A 21,817-nucleotide genomic window follows, 5' to 3' on the forward strand; every position below is an offset into this window, starting at 1 on the left:
ATTTTCACTTCATCTGGCATATGATACTCTTCCCGCCTGCACACACTGGGACACGTGTACAAATCTTTTGCATTTATGACACTGCAGGGGTTTGTGCACATAAGCTCTTACAGGGTAACTCATGAATCCTAACTTGATATGAGAAGGGAGAGACTCTTTATCAAAGAACAATAGTATGGATGATGTGAATGTTATTTTTCCTCCATCCACCATGCAGGTCAGTCGACGTGAGCCAACCACTCCATCTATGTCTTCAGCTATATCATCTGTCTTTACTTCTTGTGCCACCCCAGAAATAACCCCCTTTTGCTTCGAAAATCCATACAGGAAACATTCTGCTTTGACATCTTTTCGAGGCTTAAAACACACTTCTTCTGCTCCGCAGACACACACACAAAATCTAAATAAGACCACTTCTTGTAACTCTCACCGACTCCACCATTTCCATAGATTTTCCTCGAGACATTAAACAAATTTCCCAGGTGGCATTGGTTCAAAACCCTCATTCGGACAAAAAAAAAAAGAGTCTCGGGGTTTCCAAGTTCCCACCACAACTTGACTTCTCTTGTTTCTCTTCTTCTTCGCCACGGTAGCCCACTCCTTCTCTGGGCTCCCAAGTGGCGCAGTGGTCTAAGACACTGCATCTCAGTGCTAGAGATGTCACTACAGACAACCTGGTTCAAATCCAGACTGTATTACAGCAGGCCGTGATTGGGAGTCCCATAGGGCGGTGCACAATTGGCCCAGCGTTGTCCGAGATCGGCCGGTGTAGGCCGTCATTGTAAATAAGAATTTGTTCTTAACTGACTTGCTTAGTTAAATAAAGGTAAAATAGCCAACATGCATCCACACAATAAACAAACAGCTAAATTCTGACTTCTATCTTCATTCACAATTGTTGGACAGCCTCCCCACAGCCTGCTGTTTCCAATGGGAGAAGAGCCACGCACGAGCTAGCAAGATCCTATTGGCCCATTCTAGCATATTTTTGTTAGGGAACGCCAAGTCTGTGAAGCGTGTGTGGAATAACTCAATTCGCACTTGCACTTCTTCTAAACAATGACATTTTCTAAAAGTTTGGCAAAAGGGTGAAGTCTACAAAACTTAGTCCACTCTGTTCGTAACAAATTTTTGTTTTTGGAAACAGAACACTGTATTGAGATCAAATGTTTCATTGATGAGAAAATGTGAAGAATGTCGGCCAAAATCCATCTCGCTTCGTCTTCTTCCACTTCGGGCCACTGGACTACCTCTCATCACCATATTTTTTTAAATATATATTTTTTTACCTTTATTTAACTAGGCAGGTCAGTTAAGAACCAATTCTTATTTACAATGACAGCCTAGGAACAGTGGGTTAACTGCCTTGTTCAGGGGCAGAACGACAGATTTTTACCTTGTCAGCTCAGGGATTCAATCTTGCAACCTTTCGGTTACTAGTCCAACGCTCTAACCACTAGGCTATATTTGGTGGAGAGTGGAAATGGCAACTGGATGCTTCAGATTTGTACATACGGTCACAGGCACAACTTTGGTTTTAGAAGTAGGGGGGACATAGCGTTTTGTATTTTGTTTGTTTGTAATTCTTTAAATCCAGTTGGATAAACCCTCAAAACAGCCTACCCGACCGCTTGGGGGCATCCGCATGGTGTGCTTTAGGACCACGTGGGGGGACATGCCCCCCCCCCCCCCCCCCGTGAAAATTGCGCTCCTGCATCCGGTGAAACATTTGGCTCATTGTTCTATCTGTGAGAGCACAAAATCAGCAGGGAAAAGTCTAAACAGCATCCTTGGGACGTCCCAAATCTGACGTCACCCCATTGAAGTGAGATTGAAAACGGTTTGAAAAAAAGGGTTAATGCCAATCATTGTGTCCTCTCTCCTCACCTTCTTCTCTAAACCAGAGTTCCCTCCCCTATGACCTTCTCCTCCAATGGGTTTTCAGAAGGAGGCGAGGAGAGAGAATGCAAGGAGTATGCAATTGAGAGTCTCCCAATTAACTAAGTAGGCCAGAACCAGCAACTATTGCATTGGTGTCTTGTTAAGTAGACCAGAACTGACCTATTTTTTTTCAGTAGTTAACGGCCTGAGTGAACTATCTTCATTTATCCACCATCTTTAATTAAGGTTATACCGTGTTCAAAACAACTCAGAACTCGGAAATCTCCTACCCATGACTGAAGTAAAAAAAAACTCAGACTCTGAAACTCGCTTTGAACTGTCATCCAACTCGGAATTCCAAGTCGGAAACTCGGGAATGGTCGTAGAGCTCCGACTTTCTGACCTGAAATCGCTGACGTCATGATTTTACCTAGTTTATTTTCTTCGGAGTTCAGAGTTATCTTGAAAGCACAATTAGACTGCCGAAGTTGGGTTGTCAGTAGTTACCACAGCCACAAAGTCATAATTATGGCTCTACAATTTCTCTTCTTGATATCTCATTATAAACCTAACCCTAACCTTAACCCTAGCCACACTGCTAAACTTATGCTAACCCTAACCTTAAATTAAGACCAAAAAGCAAATTTTTTTTTCGTACATTTTTACAATATAGAAAATTTTAACTTTGTGGCTCTGGTAACTAATGACTACCCCAAAGGTTAATCAGTTAGTGCTAGCCGGTATCCTTGGGACATCCCTACCCTAAACCCTAACCTTAACCCTTCCCCTTCCCTTACCTATAACCCTTACCTTTACCATTTTACATTTCTACTTCAATGGGGATCCCAGATAGGATCCCAGATAGCAAGGGTTCTGATTAGAGGAGTACAGCTATGACTGGAAGTTACTTTTTTGTAGTAGGTTAGGAGAATTTACTCAGCAGGTTAGGATACTTAACATAGCAGGTTAGGAGAATTTACTCAGCAGGTTAGGATACTTAACATAGCAGGTTAGGAGACTTTACTCAGCAGGTTAGGATAGTTAACATAGCAGGTTAGGAGAATTTACTCAGCAGGTTAGGATACTTAACATAGTAGGTTAGGAGACTTTACTCAGCAGGTTAGGATAGTTAACATAGCAGGTTAGGAGAATTTACTCAGCAGGTTAGGATACTTAACATAGTAGGTTAGGAGAATTTACTCAGCAGGTTAGGAGACTTTGCCTAAAAATCTTTAGGCCTTCCTATAGAAGAATTCAAAAACAACTCTGCATCTCTGCCCGTTCTGGCAAGAGTGGCCCAAAGGGTGTTTAGCATCCCCAGTGGCTCTGCAAGGCGGAGAGGATATTCTCCACTGCTGGCCTGCTAACCAAGCACCATCGCATGAGCCTGAAGCCACAGACTCTGGCCAAACTCGTGCTTCTAAAAAGGAATGCAAAGGCATTGTAGACTGAGGCTTATATGGTATTTTTCGTTTAATTTGTATTTAATTCTAAGTAAGTCACAGCTTATATGAACAATTTATAGACTATAATGATTTAATACAACAAAATGTTGTTTAAATGCTGAGCACTTTATGTCCCTACCAGCCTATTGTGCCGGACTCGCAAATGCTTCACAATGTATTTCTTTGTAGGCTATAGCCTTGAAATAATTGGAATAATATAGCCTAAATAATTCATTTCCGTTCCTTAGGCTCCCTGTCTGGACCCTGACCTATTTAGAGTGTTTATATGCTGTTTAATATGAAATGTAGCCTATTTGAAATGATGAGCGCTTCTTACATTCACCATTTCATGTGGTGGTTTGGTTTCAATACTTCATAACCAAATAGTAGGTCCATGTAGTCACAAAAATAGATGGGTGTTGTGATAAGATATTGTGATTTTAATGAATGGAGCAATTTTTTTTCCTGCGAGCTTGGAGCAGAGCGGTTGTAAAGGAGGTGGAGCGGCGGCTGGAGCGGTGAATACCGAGATTTCACACCACTCAACTATGTTCACATACTCTGATTGGCAATACATTGCATCAGCAATCCAGGGTTTATATACATCACTGGTCTCAACCACAATCTTTTTTAGTTTTTTTGGTGTGTTGAAGACAACTGGGAACTCCGAAAAATACGAGAACAAATCATGACTTTCAGTGATCTTCAGATCGGAGGGTCGGTGCTCTAAAAAGAGGCCCGTGTTCCCGAGTTAGTATTGCGAGTTGGGATGACCGTTCAAAACTATTTTTCCCAGTCAGAGCTCATCTTTTTCCGAGTTCCCAGTTGTCTTGAACGCACTAAAGTCGGAGATGTCCGAGTTCCCAGTTGTTTTGAATGCGGCAATATACTGTGCGTCATTGGTCACAACCAATGATTGATAAAAATACTGGATTGCTGATGCTATGTATTGGCCATTGAGAGGCTTTGAAGCCTCCGGTTGGCCATATTGCCACTCCCCGGTAGGAACAGTCCTCCATAGGAATGAATAAAATTCTACAGAATTTCAATACAATTATTCAAGGACAAAATGACATGTGTTTAAGTATTTTTTATTAAAGTTTGGGACATTGACATTAGTAATCCAAAAAATATATACTTTAAGGAAAATATTTGTATATTTTTAGATTTTCATTTCTTTGTTTAGCTCACATAAAATAATTTAAAAGTATAAATTTTTCTTTATTTAACCTTTATTTAACTAAGCAAGTCAGTTAAGAACAAATTCTTATTTACAATAACAGCCTAGTAAAAGGCAAAAGGCCTCCTGCGGGAACGGGGGCCTGGGACTAAAAAAGTTATATATAAAGTTATATAAATATAGGAAAAAACACACATCACAACAAGAGAGACACAACACAACACTACATAAAGAGACACCTAAGACAACAACATAGCAAGGCAGCAACACATGACAACACAGCATGGTAGAAACACAACATTACAACAACATGGTAGCAACACAATATGGTAGCAGCACTAAACATGGTACAAACATTATTGGGCACAGACAACAGCACACAGGGCAAGAAGGTAGAGACAACAATACACATCCATTAATGTGTCTGTCATATAATACACGTGGCAAAAACTAATGTAAAAATCAATAAATGGATTTCTATTAGCTTCCAGAATATTTGTTACAATGGTGGGGGAGTGTCAAGAGCAGTCATTTAGTGTATATATAAAGCATTGGTCACAACTGATAGCAACGACCAAAGTCAGAGAGGAAGAGGGGAAGAGAGAGGTTTTACTCGTCCAAAATCTGTCCGCGTGAGATAAGACCTTTTTGTACGGAGGTCTATGAGAGACTGTCGAATTACGTGAGGCTTATTTGATTCAATAGAAGTTTTATAATGTTTAGGTACAAATGTACTGATATAAGTGGATGCACGTGGCATTCCGTAAACTTTGAGAAAAATAACTTTGTTGTTCACACAGCTATCTGCCCTCTCATTGGCTAGAATGGTCCCACATGATCTCGCATGCCTTCACTCATTGAGGACTTGTATTTCCATTGTTAGAGTGATAACTCGGCTATCTTGTCAATATTATAGGTAATATTTGCCAAAGCGGATCATTGCTCCTGTTCACGGTAAATTGGGTCCGTGGAGAAAAAATGTTTGATTGGTTCTATAGATTCGTCATGTTCTGTTAACCTGACAACAAAGTGTATTTATGGGCTTCATGTAAAAACTCTGACAGCAACGCAACACAACATTGTAATTTCTACATTTTAGAATGATTTGAAAACTACTAGGCCGAGACCGTTATAAAACAGACACTTCCCCTTTCAAAGGTCAATTGAAAGCCACACCTACTATACCTGATGCTATATAAACTGAGCACATGAGAGAACTTGCCATTGAATGTGTTCAAAGGTGAGTGTGTAGGTTGTGTTGATGTGGGAAATGCAGGTAAACCCTCTTGTGACTTACATTAACTATGTGCGAAACTGTTTAACAGCTTTAATTAACTCCTCAAAAGAGACACCTATTCCACGACTGCCAAAAAAATGGTAAGTACTTTTTCATTAGTTGATTGGGTTTTTCTTTGGAATTGTACTACCCCCCCACACACACACACATTTCCTATACTCTAAACAGTTACTGTAGAAGCTACATTTAATTAAAGTAGACAAGGCGTTGGATCAAAATGGTCTTGTTGGCAGTCAATGTTCCTTCTCCTCCCAGCTTGTGTGCTGTATTGGGACTGCTCATTGGTGGAGTATGATTTCTGCTCTCTACAGTGACTGGGCTCACAATCCCTCAACTTGATAGCAGTTCACACCATTCTCTGACTTTTCAAAATGATTATTGGTGGCCTAAGGAGTGTTTTTTCTTGACAGAGGGAGTGCATTTCTGTCCACATTGGCCAAGCAGGAGTCCAGATGGGCAATGCATGCTGGGAGTTGTATTGTTTGGAGCATGGTTTCCAGCCAGATGGAACCATTCACGAGAACACTGCTCCTCAATTGACTGACTCATCGTTTGGCACTTTCTTCAGTGAGACTGGGGCTGGGAAATATGTTCCCAGGGCCATCTTCTTAGATCTGGAACCTACGGTCATTGGTGAGGAAGTGCAAGCTGCATTTATAGTGGTGGTCTGCCTTAACCTGGTCTCAGATCTGTTTTGTGGTTTTGCTTACTCCTATGTTCATTGTCATTGAATGACCTTAAAGAGTTTTGAAGACTGCACAAACAGATCTGGGAGCAGGCTCTGTCTGCCCCAAATGGCAAACAATTCATGGTATGCATTTTGTAATGATTCAGTGTTTGTAGCATTTGATGCTGTTCTGTGGTATAACATTGCCTTTATATTGTGTTCATATGTTTGTCATTGATTTTGTTGTAGATGAGATCAGGAACGGCCACTACCGTCAGCTGTATCACCCTGAACAACTCATCAGTGGCAAGGAAGACGCTGCCAATAACTACGCTCGTGGCCATTACACCATCGGCAAGGAGATTGTGGACTCTGTCATGGACAGGATGCGCAAAATGGTGAGCTGCTGCTGAATGTTTAAAGGGCCACTGCTGTTTACCATCCATTTTAGATCATTTAAAATTATATACCCATTGACTGGTTAGCTTGGCTCAACTTTATCATAACCCCAAAAAATAAGATTGTTTTACTGCTGAATGTTTTGTTTAAAATCTCTCAAAGTTCCAACATTGGGTGAATTACTAATGATCCCATGTCTTCTGTCTTCAGGCTGACCAATGCACTGGACTACAAGGGTTCCTCATCTTCCATAGTTTTGGAGGAGGGACCGGCTCTGGCTTTGGGGCCCTGTTGATGGAATGCCTGTCTGTGGATTACGGCAAGAAGTCTAAACTAGAGTTCTCAGTTTACCCTGCTCCCCAGGTGTCCACAGCGGTGGTGGAGCCCTACAACTCTATCCTGACCACCCACACCACCCTGGAGCACTCTGACTGCTCTTTCATGGTGGACAACGAGGCCATCTTTGACATCTGCAAGCGTAACCTGGGAGTGGAGCGGCCATCTTACACCAACCTGAACCGCCTCATCGCCCAGATTGTCTCTTCCATCACAGCCTCCCTGCGCTTCGATGGAGCTCTCAACGTAGACCTGACAGAGTTCCAGACCAACCTTGTGCCTTACCCCCGTATCCACTTTCCCCTGGTCACCTACGCTCCCATCATCTCAGCAGAAAAGGCCTACCACGAGCAGCTCTCTGTCCCTGAGATCACCAATGCCTGCTTTGAGCCGGCTAACCAGATGGTGAAGTGTGATCCCAGACGCGGCAAGTACATGGCCTGCTGCTTGCTGTACCGTGGCGACGTGGTTCCCAAAGATGTCAACGCAGCCATCGCCAGCATCAAGACCCGGCGCAACATCGAGTTTGTGGATTGGTGTCCCACTGGGTTCAAGGTGGGTATCAACTACCAGCCCCCTACGGTGGTTCCTGGAGGAGACCAGGCCAAGGTCCAGAGGGCTGTGTGTATGCTGAGTAATACCACAGCCATCGCTGAGGCTTGGAGTCGTCTGGACCACAAGTTTGACCTGATGTATGCCAAGAGAGCCTTCGTGCACTGGTATGTAGGTGAGGGCATGGAGGAGGGGGAGTTCTCTGAGGCCAGAGAGGATATGGCTGCTCTGGAGAAGGACTATGAGGAGGTGGGGGCAGACTCTGGGGACGCCTGTGAGGATGAATAATAAATAATGTTTGACAGTCCTTTTTGGTCTACAGTAACATCTAATAAAAACAATTGTTTTGAGATGTACTATTCATAGATTGCTGTGTCATTTAAGAGTTTAAGATGGCTGGTTGGCATGTGGTTGTAACCAGGTTGAAGGGTCACATGATGGTTTAGCTAAGCTTTGTGGGAGATGGTGTTCTAGAGCAAATTATTTAAAGGGGAAACTTCACCTGCTGCTTGGTCCTCATTTTGTTTTCACTTGCTGACCATTACCAATGCTCCCTCCAAGCTGTGAGCAGGCATGCTGCTCCCCAGACTGCCGCACTGATAAATATCAGCACGCACGAGACAGCACTTCACTCAACTTTCTAGTTTCCCCCTTAACACTATCAATGTTTATCTCTGCTGTGGGAATTGTGCTCAAATCATATTAACCATTGTTAATGTAACATACAGACACATGAACATTGTACACTAAGTCTTCCAAACTTCAAGGCATTGGCGACGGATTCTATTGCATGACTCCGGCAGTACTCTACAGACCAGTGCACCATAAGCTGAGCTGCAGTAGGCCTATATGCAAATTGCCATATGGCTCTACCATTCACTTTGAACTGGACTGTTTTTACAGCATAAGCGGTTGTGTAGATATGCTTGGTTTCAGATCAAGAGCTGCATGTAGCCACCTGTGCACAAGTTTAAATTCTTCGCTAGTTTGAGTTTTAGCTAATTTTAAGTCTGTCTTAAAGTGCTGTGGGCAAGGACAGAGACCTGGCAGTATGTTGCCAGGACAACAACCTCTCCCTCAATGTGAGAAAGACAAAGAAGTTGATCGTAGACTACAGGAAAAGGAGGGCCGAACAGGCCCCATTAACATCGACGGAGCTGTAGTGGAGTGGGTTGAGAGTTTCAAGTTCCTTGGTGTCCACATCACTAACAAACTATCATGGTACAAACACACCAAGACAGTTGTGAAAAGGGCACGACAACACCTTTTCCCCCACAGGAGACTGGAAAGATTTGGCATGGGTCCACAGATCCTCAAAAAGGTTCTACAGCTGCACCATCGAGAGCATCCTGACCGGTTGCATCACTGCCTGGTATGGCAACTGCTCGGCATCTGACCGTAAGGCGCTACAGAGGGTAGTGCGTATGGCCCAGTACATCACTTGAGCCAAGCTTCCTAACATCCAGGACCTCTATACTAGGCAGTGTCAGAGCAAGGCACAAAAATTGTCAAAGACTCCAGTCAAGCGGTACCGGAGTGCCAAGTGTAGGTCCAAAAGGCTCCTTAACAGATTCTACCCCAAGCTATAAGACTGCTGAACAATTAATCAAATGGTAAATATTTTCTTAACTCTATTTCTTAAACTGCATTGTTGGTTAAGGGCTTGTAAGTAAGCATTGTTGTATTCAGCACATTTATTTTATTTTACCTTTATTTAACTAGGAAAGTCAGTTAAGAACAAATTCTTATTTTCAATGACGGCCTAGGAACAGTGGGTTAACTGCCTTGTGACATATAAAATTTGTATTCATTTGTTTTGCTTAGCTGGGTACTTAACCTACTACTTTATCAAACCGGATATTTTTTAATACAACTTTACACAAGACATTACCGTTGATGAAGCCGTCAGGGCAGTAACTCGCATCAAGCTAATTTTAGGTCGTCACTAGTTACCACAGCCTCAAAGTCATAAACCCTGCCTATTTCTACAATTTCTCTTCTTAAAATGTGATTTAAAACCTAACCCTAACCACACTGCTAACCTTATTCCTAACCTTAAATTAAGACCAAAATAAAAAAAATGTTTTTATAAATTTTTACAGTAAAGCCATTTAGACTTTGTGGCTGTGGTAACTAGTGAAAACCCTAATTCAATGCTTTACAGGTGTAGACTGGTGACGGTGTTATCATTGACTGGTTTAGACCTGGGACACGAGGTGAGTGCAATTAATTATCAGGTAGAACAAAGAAACAGCAGGCTCCGGACCTCATAGGGTAAGAGTTGAATACCCCTGTCTTAGACAATACAGAATACACTTAATACAAGTGGAAACACTTATCTCCCTCACTAGCTTTAAGCACCAGCTGTCAGAGCAGCTCACAGATTACTGCACCTCTACATAGCCCATCTATAATTTAGCCCAAACAACTACCTCTCCCACTACTGTATTTATTTATTTATTTTGCTCCTTTGCACCCCATTATTTCTATCTCTACTTTGCACATTCTTCCACTGCAAATCTACCATTCCAGTGTTTTACTTGCTATATTGTATTTACTTCGCCACCATGGCCTTTTTTTTTTGCCTTTACCTCCCTTATCTCACCTCATTTGCTCACATTGTATATAGACTTATTTTTCTACTGTATTATTGACTGTATGTTTGTTTTACTCCATGTGTAACTTTATCTTGGCCAGGTCGCAATTGTAAATGAGAACTTCTCCTCAACTTGCCTACCTGGTTAAATAAAGGTGAAAAAATAATAAAAAACTAACTAATTGGCAAATCCGAGTTGTAACTTTGGCTAGTAATGTTAGATACCTAGCTAAGGTTAGCTAGCCTGCAGCTAGCTAGCCTGCCTCACTAGCATTTTCAAATGACAACATTACATAACCAGAGGTATCTAGACAATACACAATAAACTTGTATAAGCTATGGCCTAACTAAGTTGTAATGAGGTAGCTAGCTAGAGTTAGCTAACGACAGTGGTGGGAAAAGTACCCAATTGTCATAATTTAGTAAAAGTAAAGATAACTTAATATAAAATAAAAGTGAAAGTCACCCAGTAAAATACTAACGTTACTTGAGTTAAAGTCTGAAAGTATTTGGTTTTAAATATACTTAAGTATCAAAAGTAAATGTAATCGCTAAAATATACTTAAGTATCAAACATGTTAAATTACTTATATTAAGCAAACCAGGCGGCACAATTTAATTTATTTATCGATAGCCAGAGAGACACTCCAACACTCAGACATAATTTACAAACCAAGCATTTGTTTTAGTGAGTCTGCCAGATCAGAGGCAGTAGGGATGATCAGGGTTGTTTTCTTTAAGTGTGTGAATGGGATCATTTTCCTGTCTTGCTAAGCATTCAAAATGTAATGAGTACTTTTGGGTGTCAGTAAAATTAAAATTTGTCAAATAAATATTAAAATATACCACAAAAAATAACTTAAGTAGTGCTTTAAGGTATTTTACTTAAGTACTTTACACTACTGGCTAACGTTAGCTAGCGAGGCAGGCTAGCTAAGCTGTACTGTCTTTGCTAAAAATGTTATCTAGCCTGCCTCGCTAGCTAAAGTTAGCTAACCTGCCTTGCTTTACCAAAAGATAGCTACCCACATAACCAGCAAAATGTTATCTAGTGTCGTTAGCTAAATTACACAAGAGAGGTCATTATATTCCAGTATCTCTGGTTCTACCCACCACCGGCCATTGCACACCAAGCTAGCATTACTGGTGCAGACTTTGGGACCAACGAACTCCAACCACCTATTCCACAAACTAAGGTTTCAGCAGGACATTCAAACCATATAACTTTGGTTGTGGCGACATGGTCGCAACAGCGCCTCTTCAACCTCAGGAGGCTGAAGAAATTTGGCTTTTCACCAAAAACACTCACAAACTTTTACAGATGCACAATCGAGAGCATCCTGTCGGGCTATAACACCGCCTGGTACGGCAACTGCTCCGCCCACAACCGTAAGGCTCTCCAGAGGGTAGTGAGGTCTGCACAACGCATCACCGGGGGCAAACTACCTGCCCTCCAGGACACCTACACCACCCGATGTCACAGGAAGGCCAAAAAGATCATCAAAGACAACAACCACCCAAGCCACTGCCTATTCACCCCGCTACCATCCAGAAGGCGAGGTCAGTACAGGTGCATCAAAGCAGGGACCGAGAGACTGAAAAACAGCTTCTATCTCAAGGCCATCAGACTATTAAACAGCCATCACTAACACTGAGTGGCTGCTGCCAACATACTGACTCAAATCTCTAGCCACTTTAATAATAAAAAATTGGATGTAATAAATGTATCACTAGTCACTTTAAACAATGCCACTTTATATAATGTTTACATACCCTACATTACTCATCTCATATGTGTATATACTGTACTCTATACCATCTACTGCATCTTGCCTATGCCGTTCGGCCATCGCTCATCCATATATTTATATGTACATATTCTTATTCATTCCTTTGTTGTTGTGAAATTGTTAGATTACTTGTTAGATATTACTGCATGGTCGGAACTAGAAGCACAAGCATTTCGCTACACTCGCATTAACATCTGCTAACCATGTGTATGTGACCAATAAAATTAGATTTGATTCGATTTGGTCAATCAATAAAGGTCTGCCTTCCTTTGAATGCATTGGGGGGAATGACACAACAGAGCCACATTCAATGAAGGGAAGCAAAGTGGGCGGAGGGGCGATTTGAAAATGGAGTTTGGCAATATGATTTGTTAACATAATTGTAATCCAAGCCTTACTTTAATTTACTCATTGTAATGCACTGAGGTTCCAAACTTTGTTTTAGACGAGACCAAAATTGTCTTATTTACACTTTGTAGTGAATTTTGACACTAGAATGCATGTTTCTGACTCATATCGATGCCACATCAAAGGGATTAGTTGCTTTTCAGCAGCATTTACTCTTTAAGCAAAATATTGCTAATTGCAACAGTTTTGACCCTTTTCAAGTTGTTCTTCTCCCTCCAGTGTTGCCAAAATATAAATGTGTAGGCTATAGTTGCAGATCATTTATTTGCCATTTTAAAGCATGCTGACGGATAACAATAGAAAACCGAAGAATGACAAATCAATCAAAATGGTTAATTTTATTTAATTGTAAATAAGTTTAACATTTTATTTTTTACAAACAAATATTGTAGTAACTTTTTTTGCAGTCTATATTCCAAAAATAAAGATAACTATGATAAATGTAAGGATTATGTTTTGACTGCTGCAATGAAAAGCATTTAGCTGTATTACAGAAAACAGGACTTTGGGACTGAGGAAAGTGGTTTAAATACTATGGTGCTCAAGCACAAAACAAGTAGTGCTGTGTGTGTACACTGATGTCTATGGCTGTACATGTAAAAATGCTTTTGATTATATGGTGCATAATTTACAATATACAATTATTCTGATAGTTGTTGTATCCCAATTTTGTCCTGTTTCTAATGACTGTTTTACAAAATGCACCATGGAGTCTGAGGGTGAAATTAAACCAGCGGAGGCTGCTGAGGGGAGGACGGCTCATAATAATGGCCGGAACGGAGCAAATGGAATGACATCAAACACCTGGAAACCATGGAAACCATGTGTTTGACGTATTTGATACCATTCCACTGATTCCGCTCCAGCCTTTAACACGAGCTCGTTCTCCCCAATTAAGATGCCAACATCCTCCTGTGAACGAGGCCCTCTTCGTTCAATGTTCTGTAATTCCATTACAGACCAAGGCACATGGTTGCTACAGAGTAAATACAGAGTCCAAAGACAAATGAACATCAAAATATGAAATGACTGATTAGACTTATAATAGAGAAGAAAACGCTAACATTTACTCATTTTTCAAATGATACATTTCTATTGCTGCTTTTCTATTTTTCGACAAGAATAACTAATACTGAGTACGTAAGTGCATGGCATCTCATAAACAAGTGAGCGATGAGTCAAACAGTATCTAATAAATTCACAACAAGTAATCTTAAGAAAGCAAAAGTTCCGCTACTTTTGTTTGGCATATCATAAACAAAAGAGAGTAGTATTAATACAACAGTCAGCTGGGTTACAAAGTAATGCATCAATAGTTAAGCTCAGAGCACTGATATGTGATCTGATGCGTTGATTTCAACATTGAGGTGTCATGCTAGCCCGATTGCCATGTTTGTTGGCGCTATCATGCCAACTCCTTGTCACGTGCAAGAACACAAACACACTCAGGAGGCTACGTTCAGACAGTCATTACGGTACAATAATCATTCAAGCAAATCCTGTAGAATCTTCCAATTTCAACAATTTAACAAAGCATTACTACACCGTAGGACTATAGCAGTTAAGCAGTTGTACAAAGGCTATTATAGTCATAACAAAAATGAATATAATGTCAATAGGAGATGCCATAGTAAATAAACATATGTAGATATCCAAGGAGCCCTTTCTCTCAATACATTTTCTCGAGAGACAGTCTGCTAATGTGCTCCTATTAATGGTTCACAATAGAAAGCAACACACAATTTGGCTTTTTAACATCACTACAAAATGTCTACAATTACAGTAGTTTGGTATATGATATAAATGTTTATCTTTGATCCCAAAAAATGTTTGCCATTAGGATGACAACCTTGCATCAAAACCTGAAGTTATGGTTTCATCAGCAGCTATGGTAATGCAGAGATAATGTAGAGATAATGCAGAGATAATGTAGTGATGATAATACATTTAGATAATCCAGAACCTGATACGTGAGTTAAAAGTTTCAGTCCATTTTTCTGTCAAAAAATATCAACCCAAAAAAACCAACGACGTATGGACTTCCCTGTATAACAGAAATGCACATTAGTACGCACTCTATTCTATTAGTAAAAACAAAAACACTATTCTGTAAATACATTCTAAAGAGATCTGATCTTCAAATTACACATTTTCATTGCCTTCATTCTTTTGTTTCAGACAAGAAGGCCCCCCGCGCACTACAGGGCACAGGAGAATTGTCTGACGTGTCAAAAAGCCTCAGGAACAATTCAGTCAAAAAAAGCCTGTCCTTGTTTTACGCAGTATAGAGTGCCATAGGTTTGTTGGCTTGTTCACAATGGCAGCAATAAGCCAATGATGTGGTATTTTTTATAATAGATCTGCCCGATACAGATCAATACTCACCTAATGAATGTACCAACTGGGCACAGGTGTCTCACCTAATGAATGTACCAACTGGGGCACAGGTGTCTCACCTAATGAATGTACCAACTGGGCACAGGTGTCTCACCTAATGAATGTACCAACTGGGCACAGGTGTCTCACCTAATGAATGTACCAACTGGGCACAGGTGTCTCACCTAATGAATGTACCAACTGGGCACAGGTGTCTCACCTAAGGAATGTAGGCAGATGTCACATTTGGAATATCAGATAAGTAACACTTAAAAATGCTCACGTGCAAAATATCACCACATGCAAGTTGAAAGTGAAGGTGATCCATGAATTAGGTATGGATGGTATTGTGGATATGTTCAATAACATAAACATAGTCAGATGGCATTTTTGTTCACTAATTTGAACATATTCAACCAATCAAGTTTGAAAATAAATTTAAACAGTGCATGAACAAATAAAATACGTAGAAATTTAACAATTATAGCTAACGTTACAAATATATATTTTTTGTTAGTTTTAATATGAATTCAAATTCATTAAGAAGACACACTCATTACATTAAATATTTAGCCTTCGTTGCTCAGTAGAGCATCTCACCACTTCCTTGACCTTCTTTGACACTTTACGGTTTTATAATAATAATCACTTTTGAAGCCATCTCATGATGCACAAGGTGCATAGTTTCTAGCATAGTGCCCCTGAGAATGGAATGATACCTGAATAATGTACACACATCTTTGGGGAACATCTTTAGGACACATCTTTAGGACACATCTTTAGGACACATCTTAAGGACACATCTTTAGGACACATCTTTAGGACACATCTTTAGGACACATCTTAAGGACACATCTTTAGGACACATCTTAAGGACACATCTTTAGGACACATCTTTAGGACATATCTTTAGGACACATCTTAAGGACACATATTAGGGCACATCTTTAGGACACATCTTTAGGACACATCTTTAGGACACATCTTAAGGACACATCTTTAGGACACATCTTTAGGACACATCTTAAGGACACATCTTTAGGACACATCTTTAGGACATATCTTTAGGACACATCTTAAGGACACATATTAGGGCACATCTTTAGAGCACATCTTTAGGACACATCTTTAGGACACATATTTAGGACACATCTTAAGGACACATCTTTAGGACACATCTTTAGGACACATCTTAAGGACACATCTTTAGGACACATCTTTAGGACATATCTTTAGGACACATCTTAAGGACACATATTAGGGCACATCTTTAGAGCACATCTTTAGGACACATCTTTAGGACACATCTTAAGGACACATATTAGGGCACATCTTTAGGACACATCTTAAGGACACATCTTTAGGACATATCTTAAGGACACATCTTTAGGACATATCTTTAGGACACATCTTTAGGACACATATTAGGGCACATCTTTAGAGCACATCTTTAGGACACATCTTAAGGACACATCTTTAGGACATATCTTTAGGACACATCTTTAGGACACATATTAGGGCACATCTTTAGAGCACATCTTTAGGACACACACCTAGGGCTGGTTTCCCAGATACAGACTAAGGGTTCAATTCAATCAGCTCCACTTTAGCCAACATCCTAATGTTGTTTTGAGGGTGGAACTGCATTAGACCTGTCAATCAATCAAATGTATTTATAAAGCCTTTTTTTACAAAATGTTGAATAACAGGTATCAAACAGTTTATATTTTATAGAATGTTTGAAACAGCTGGTCAAATTGGCCATGTACTGTATGTCAAAACTTTGGGAAGATTAGCCCCACCTTGTGAGTTAACAGGTACTTTGGGAAGATTAGCCCCACCTTGTGGGTTAACAGGGACTTTGGGAAGATTAGCCCCACCTTGTGAGTTAACAGGGACTTTGGGAAGATTAGCCCCACCTTGTGAGTTAACAGGGACTTTGGGAAGATTAGCCCCACCTTGTGAGTTAACAGGGACTTTGGGAAGATTAGCCTCACCTTGTGAGTTAACAGGGACTTTGGGAAGATTAGCCCCACCTTGTGGGTTAACAGGGACTTTGGGAAGATTAGCCCCACCTTGTGGGTTAACAGGGACTTTGGGAAGATTAGCCTCACCTTGTGAGTTAACAGGGACTTTGGGAAGATTAGCCTCACCTTGTGGGTTAACAGGGACTTTGGGAAAATTAGCCCCACCTTGTGAGTTAACAGGGACTTTGGGAAGATTAGCCTCACCTTGTGGGTTAACAGGGACTTTGGAAAGATTAGCCCCACCTTGTGGGTTAACAGGGACTTTGGGAAGATTAGCCTCACCTTGTGGGTTAACAGGGACTTTGGGAAGATTAGCCTCACCTTGTGAGTTAACAGGGACTTTGGGAAGATTAGCCCCACCTTGTGAGTTAACAGGGACTTTGGGAAGATTTGCCCCACCTTGTGGGTTAACAGGGACTTTGGGAAGATTAGCCCCACCTTGTGGGTTAACAGGGACTTTGGGAAGATTAGCCCCACCTTGTGGGTTAACAGGAACTGGGAAGATTAGCCCCACCTTGTGGGTTAACAGGGACTGGGAAGATTAGCCCCACCTTGTGGGTTAACAGGGATTTTGGGAAGATTAGTCCCATTTTGTGGGTTGAACCAGATCCAAATAAACAAAGTAACAAAACAAAAAAACGGAGACATATCACAGTAGTCTAACTAGTGCCACAATGATTTACAACGATCCAACCCTGAACAGCAACTCACACTGATATATATGATATACAGATGTAGGATCGTAATTTGACCACGCAGTGTGTTTGACTTTTAAAAACCCTACAAAAATGTCCATTAATTATAATCCACATAATTCACATTTCCTGTTGCAGCAGGATTATTTTGCTGCTGTAGCAAACTGGTTCATATTAAGATCCTACATCTGTCTCTCCATAAACCCTTCCCATTCCCTCCTCAAGACTTGTCAATAACGGGAGTCAAGGCAACGTAGCTGCTGCCATTTTTTTCATCAGCCTCCTTGTTGCTCACGGGGGAATAAGATGTGTCTTCCTTTGTTGACTTCTATAGATGAAGATAGCGGAGCGATGGAGAGAATGGAGGATGGAGTAGAGAGCAAGAGTGGAGTGAGAGAGAGTAGTGAGAGAGAGAGAGTAGAGTGAGAGAGAGAGTGGAGAGAGAGAGAGAGTAGAGTGAGAGAGAGAGAGTGGAGAGAGAGAGAAGGTGGAGTGAGAGAGCGGGAGAGGGTGGAGAGAATGGAGTGAGAAAGAGAGAGAGTGGAGAGAGAGAGAGGGTGGAGTGAGAGAGAGTGGAGGGAGAGAAAGAGAGATAATGGCAAAAGAGAGAGAGTGGAGAGAGAAAGGGAGAGCGATATTGGAGGGAGAGAGTGGAGAGAGAGAGAGAGAGTGGAGGGAGAGAGTGGAGGGAGAGAGAGAGTGGAGGGAGAAAGAGAGAGTGGAGGGAGAGAGAGAGGAGAGAGATAGTGGAGGGAGGGAGAAAGAATGGAGGGACAGAGAGAGTGGAGGGACAGAGAGAGTGGAGAGAGAGAGAGAGTAGAGGGATGGAGACAGTGGAGGGATGGAGAGAGTAGAGGGAGGGAGTGGAGGGAGAGAGTAGAGGGAGAAAGAGAGAGAGGAAAGATAGAATTGAGGGAAAGAGAGAGTGGAGGGACAGAGAGAGTGGAGAGAGAGTAGCGGGAGGGAGACAGTGGAGAGAGTAGAGGGAGGGAGTGAAGGGAGAGAGTAGAGAGAGGGGAGAGGTAGTGGAGGGAGAGAGTAGAGAAAGAGAGTGGAGGGAGACAGTGGAGTGAGAGAGGGATGGAGACAGTGGAGGGAGGTAGAGAGTGAGGGAGAGAGTGGAGGGAGGTAGAGAGTGGATGGAGAGAGGGATGGAGACAGGGGAGGGAGACAGATGGGAGAGAGGTAGAGAGTGGTTAGTTATAGTACCAATCTAGCGAACAAAACGTTGAACAAAATAGCTTGTCAGGATCATAATCTTTCAGATGCAGTGTTTGTTGTATAGCCATGTCCTATCAGCAGGGACATGTTGGACTGTATAAAGGAACAGTTGGACACAGATTAAGTTTAGTCCTGGAGAATTTCCATTGAGCATGTTCTTTTTCTTCAGGACTAGGCTTAAAGAATACGTTAAACTTAATTCTGAACAGAAACATAAAGGAAGCCGTGCATACCGTACTGTTAGAATGGGTTAAAATGCACTGGTTAATACAGTCACTAAATCATGATGGTATCATAGTTAAGAAAAGAGTTGTTACACAAACATGTTAGTACCTTGAAGTCAATTTGAGACCTATTTTATTTTCAAATATTAGATTTGAGTTTAATGTTATGATGCAGACTGCATTAAGACCTTTTACAAAAACGTGTGTGTGAAAGACAGATGTTAACAACTGGTTAGAAATATTACCGTAAAGAACAAAGTAGCCACCTCATGTTGAGAGAAGAAGTGTCTTGTGACCAACCAAACCACGGCCTTAAAGTTCTACACTATTGTCTATTCTTCTGTGTCTCCTCATAGGAACCAGATATAGGAACAGTGGAATGGACATCGGGTTACCTAGTAACAGCCATCTTTTAGGGTTCATGACCTAGCTTCTAGTCTTTTAATAGGATCTCTATACATTTAGTCGGCGTACCTATTCTGTCTACAATATGACTTTCACGTTCCCCTTTGTGGCATTTCCTGCTGCCTTTTTAAAGTACTTTATAGTTGAGGGCCAGGACTTATTCTTGACTACGTGACTTCACCAGGAACAGCTCTGGCCTCTAACTATAGTTTATTGATTAGAGAAGAACACTGTTGTCTTGCTCCTCCCTGACACAGGCCCTCAACACTCTACCTTCCCAGAGAAACACAGGTCAGTATCCTGGGGTGGTCTAATCCGCTGCCAACAGAATATATCTGCCTGTATGAGCGTGGGTTTGATTCAGTCCCACTGTTATTCTAACACACCCGCTCCCCTCCCCGCCGAACTTTCCCACCAGTCTTTCACTGTTCTATATAAAAAAAAAAATATATATACAAAAGCAAGGGGAACTAAGGTTAGGGCGTCGAAAGGCTACTAGATTGAATCCCCGAGCTGACAAGGTAAAAATCTGTCGTTCTGCCCCTGAACAAGGCAGTTAACCCACTGTTACTAGGCTGCAATTGTAAATAAGAATTTGTTCTTAACTGACTTGCCCGGTTAAATAAAGGTAAGATAAAAAAGGGAAGAAACATGGTTGTGTCATACCTTCTGTTTGAATTCGCAGACGATGAGGCCGATGAACACCAGCAGCAGGATGGCCCCCAGACCAACCAGGACGAGAGGGAAGTTGGACACCAGCGTCACCATCAGCAACAGCTTGTGGAGCTTCGCCGCCGATACGTCGTCGATCACTACCGTCTGAAGAAAACACTCAATGCGATTAATGCTCGGATTAAAATGAACATTTTCTCAATTGAAATGTCATATTCTACAAAAGTTGTATATTTTTGTGGAGTCAATGAAATGTGATTATCTCACCTCATTGATAAACATGACAGGGAAGATAGTCTCGTTCAGGGATTTGGTTTTCCTGTGATGGAGAATAGATTGTAAAAAAAATCATTGAACAATGGAAGGAAATCATATAGATATCATAAAGATTATGAGCTTTATTATTGCTACTTGAACTTGGGTGGTGGTTGTGAGACGGAAATCCTTAAACAAAAGAAGGAAATCATTCAGAAACAGAAACTATATGTCTTTAGCTAGCTGAACCTGTGTGGTGGTTGCGAGATGGAAATCACTCAGAAACAAGAAACTATATGTACTCACGGGAAGCCAGAGATTCTGTTGATGAGGATGTTGATCTGAGCTCTCTTACTGGCACGGATAGGAACACCAGTGGTCTGGAAGTGGAGAACACAGACGCAGTATTGATGATTCATGTGAACTGCAGGTGTAACGCTCAATGTACTGGATACTTGATTAATGTCTAGGTTAAACATTAATAATTATAGCCTGGTAATGTCTAGGTTAAACATGAATAATTATAACATGGTAATGTCTAGGTTAAACATTATTAATTATAACGTGGTAATATCTAGGTTAAACATCAATAATTATAACGTGGTAATATCTAGGTTAAACATCAATAATTATAACCTGGTAATATCTAGGTTAAACATGAATAATTATAACCTGGTAATATCTAGGTTAAACATGAATAATTATAACCTGGTAATATCTAGGTTAAACATCCATAATTATAACATGGTAATATCTAGGTTAAACATGAATAATTATAACCTGGTAATGTCTAGGTTAAACATGAATAATTATAACCTGGTAATGTCTAGGTTAAACATGAATAATTATAACGTGGTAATATCTAGGTTAAACATCAATAATTATAGCCTGGTAATATCTAGGTTAAACATCAATAATTATAGCCTGGTAATGTCTAGGTTAAACATGAATAATTATAACGTGGTAATATCTAGGTTAAACATCAATAATTATAGCCTGGTAATATCTAGGTTAAACATCAATAATTATAACCTGGTAATGTCTAGGTTAAACATGAATAATTATAACGTGGTAATATCTAGGTTAAACATCAATAATTATAGCCTGGTAATATCTAGGTTAAACATCAATAATTATAGCCTGGTAATGTCTAGGTTAAACATGAATAATTATAACGTGGTAATATCTAGGTTAAACATCAATAATTATAGCCTGGTAATATCTAGGTTAAACATCAATAATTATAGCCTGGTAATGTCTAGGTTAAACATCAATAATTATAACCTGGTAATATCTAGGCTAAACATCAATAATTATAGCCTGGTAATATATAGGTTAAACATGAATAATTATAGCCTGGTAATATCTAGGTTAAACATGAATAATTATAG

The 21,817-nt window shown here is 40.6% G+C and overlaps 2 protein-coding genes and 1 long non-coding RNA gene across 4 annotated transcripts in view; 1 reads left to right on the forward strand and 2 right to left on the reverse strand.

Annotated features, from left to right (window-relative positions):
* LOC139539141 (uncharacterized) overlaps positions 1–21,817 on the reverse strand; it is a 239,420-nt gene that overhangs the window by 27,514 nt on the left and 190,089 nt on the right. The gene's annotated exons all lie outside the window — the stretch shown is intronic.
* Positions 5,649–8,113, forward strand: LOC139539086 (tubulin alpha chain-like). Of its 2 annotated transcripts, XM_071341841.1 has the most exons (5): positions 5,649–5,746; positions 5,832–5,883; positions 6,214–6,436; positions 6,720–6,868; positions 7,080–8,113. In XM_071341841.1, exons 2-5 carry the CDS (start codon positions 5,881–5,883, stop codon positions 8,043–8,045), a joined length of 1,341 nt encoding a protein of 446 aa, XP_071197942.1. In that variant the 5' UTR covers positions 5,649–5,746; positions 5,832–5,880; the 3' UTR covers positions 8,046–8,113. The 2 variants fall into 2 exon arrangements, with proteins under 2 accessions (XP_071197942.1, XP_071197934.1); XM_071341833.1 differs by having other exon boundaries at positions 5,723–5,883.
* LOC139539098 (lysosome membrane protein 2-like) overlaps positions 12,875–21,817 on the reverse strand; it is a 44,601-nt gene continuing 35,658 nt past the window's right edge. The window contains exons 9-12 of the mRNA XM_071341855.1: positions 20,733–20,806; positions 20,439–20,490; positions 20,166–20,318; positions 12,875–17,977 (exon numbers count right to left, since the gene is read on the reverse strand). Of these exons, the coding sequence (XP_071197956.1) occupies positions 17,870–17,977; positions 20,166–20,318; positions 20,439–20,490; positions 20,733–20,806 (387 nt within the window). The 3' untranslated portion in view covers positions 12,875–17,869. The remainder of the gene's footprint in view (positions 17,978–20,165; positions 20,319–20,438; positions 20,491–20,732; positions 20,807–21,817) is intronic.

This window comes from Salvelinus alpinus, chromosome 1, assembly GCF_045679555.1.
Source record: "Salvelinus alpinus chromosome 1, SLU_Salpinus.1, whole genome shotgun sequence".
NCBI lineage: Eukaryota > Metazoa > Chordata > Actinopteri > Salmoniformes > Salmonidae > Salvelinus > Salvelinus alpinus.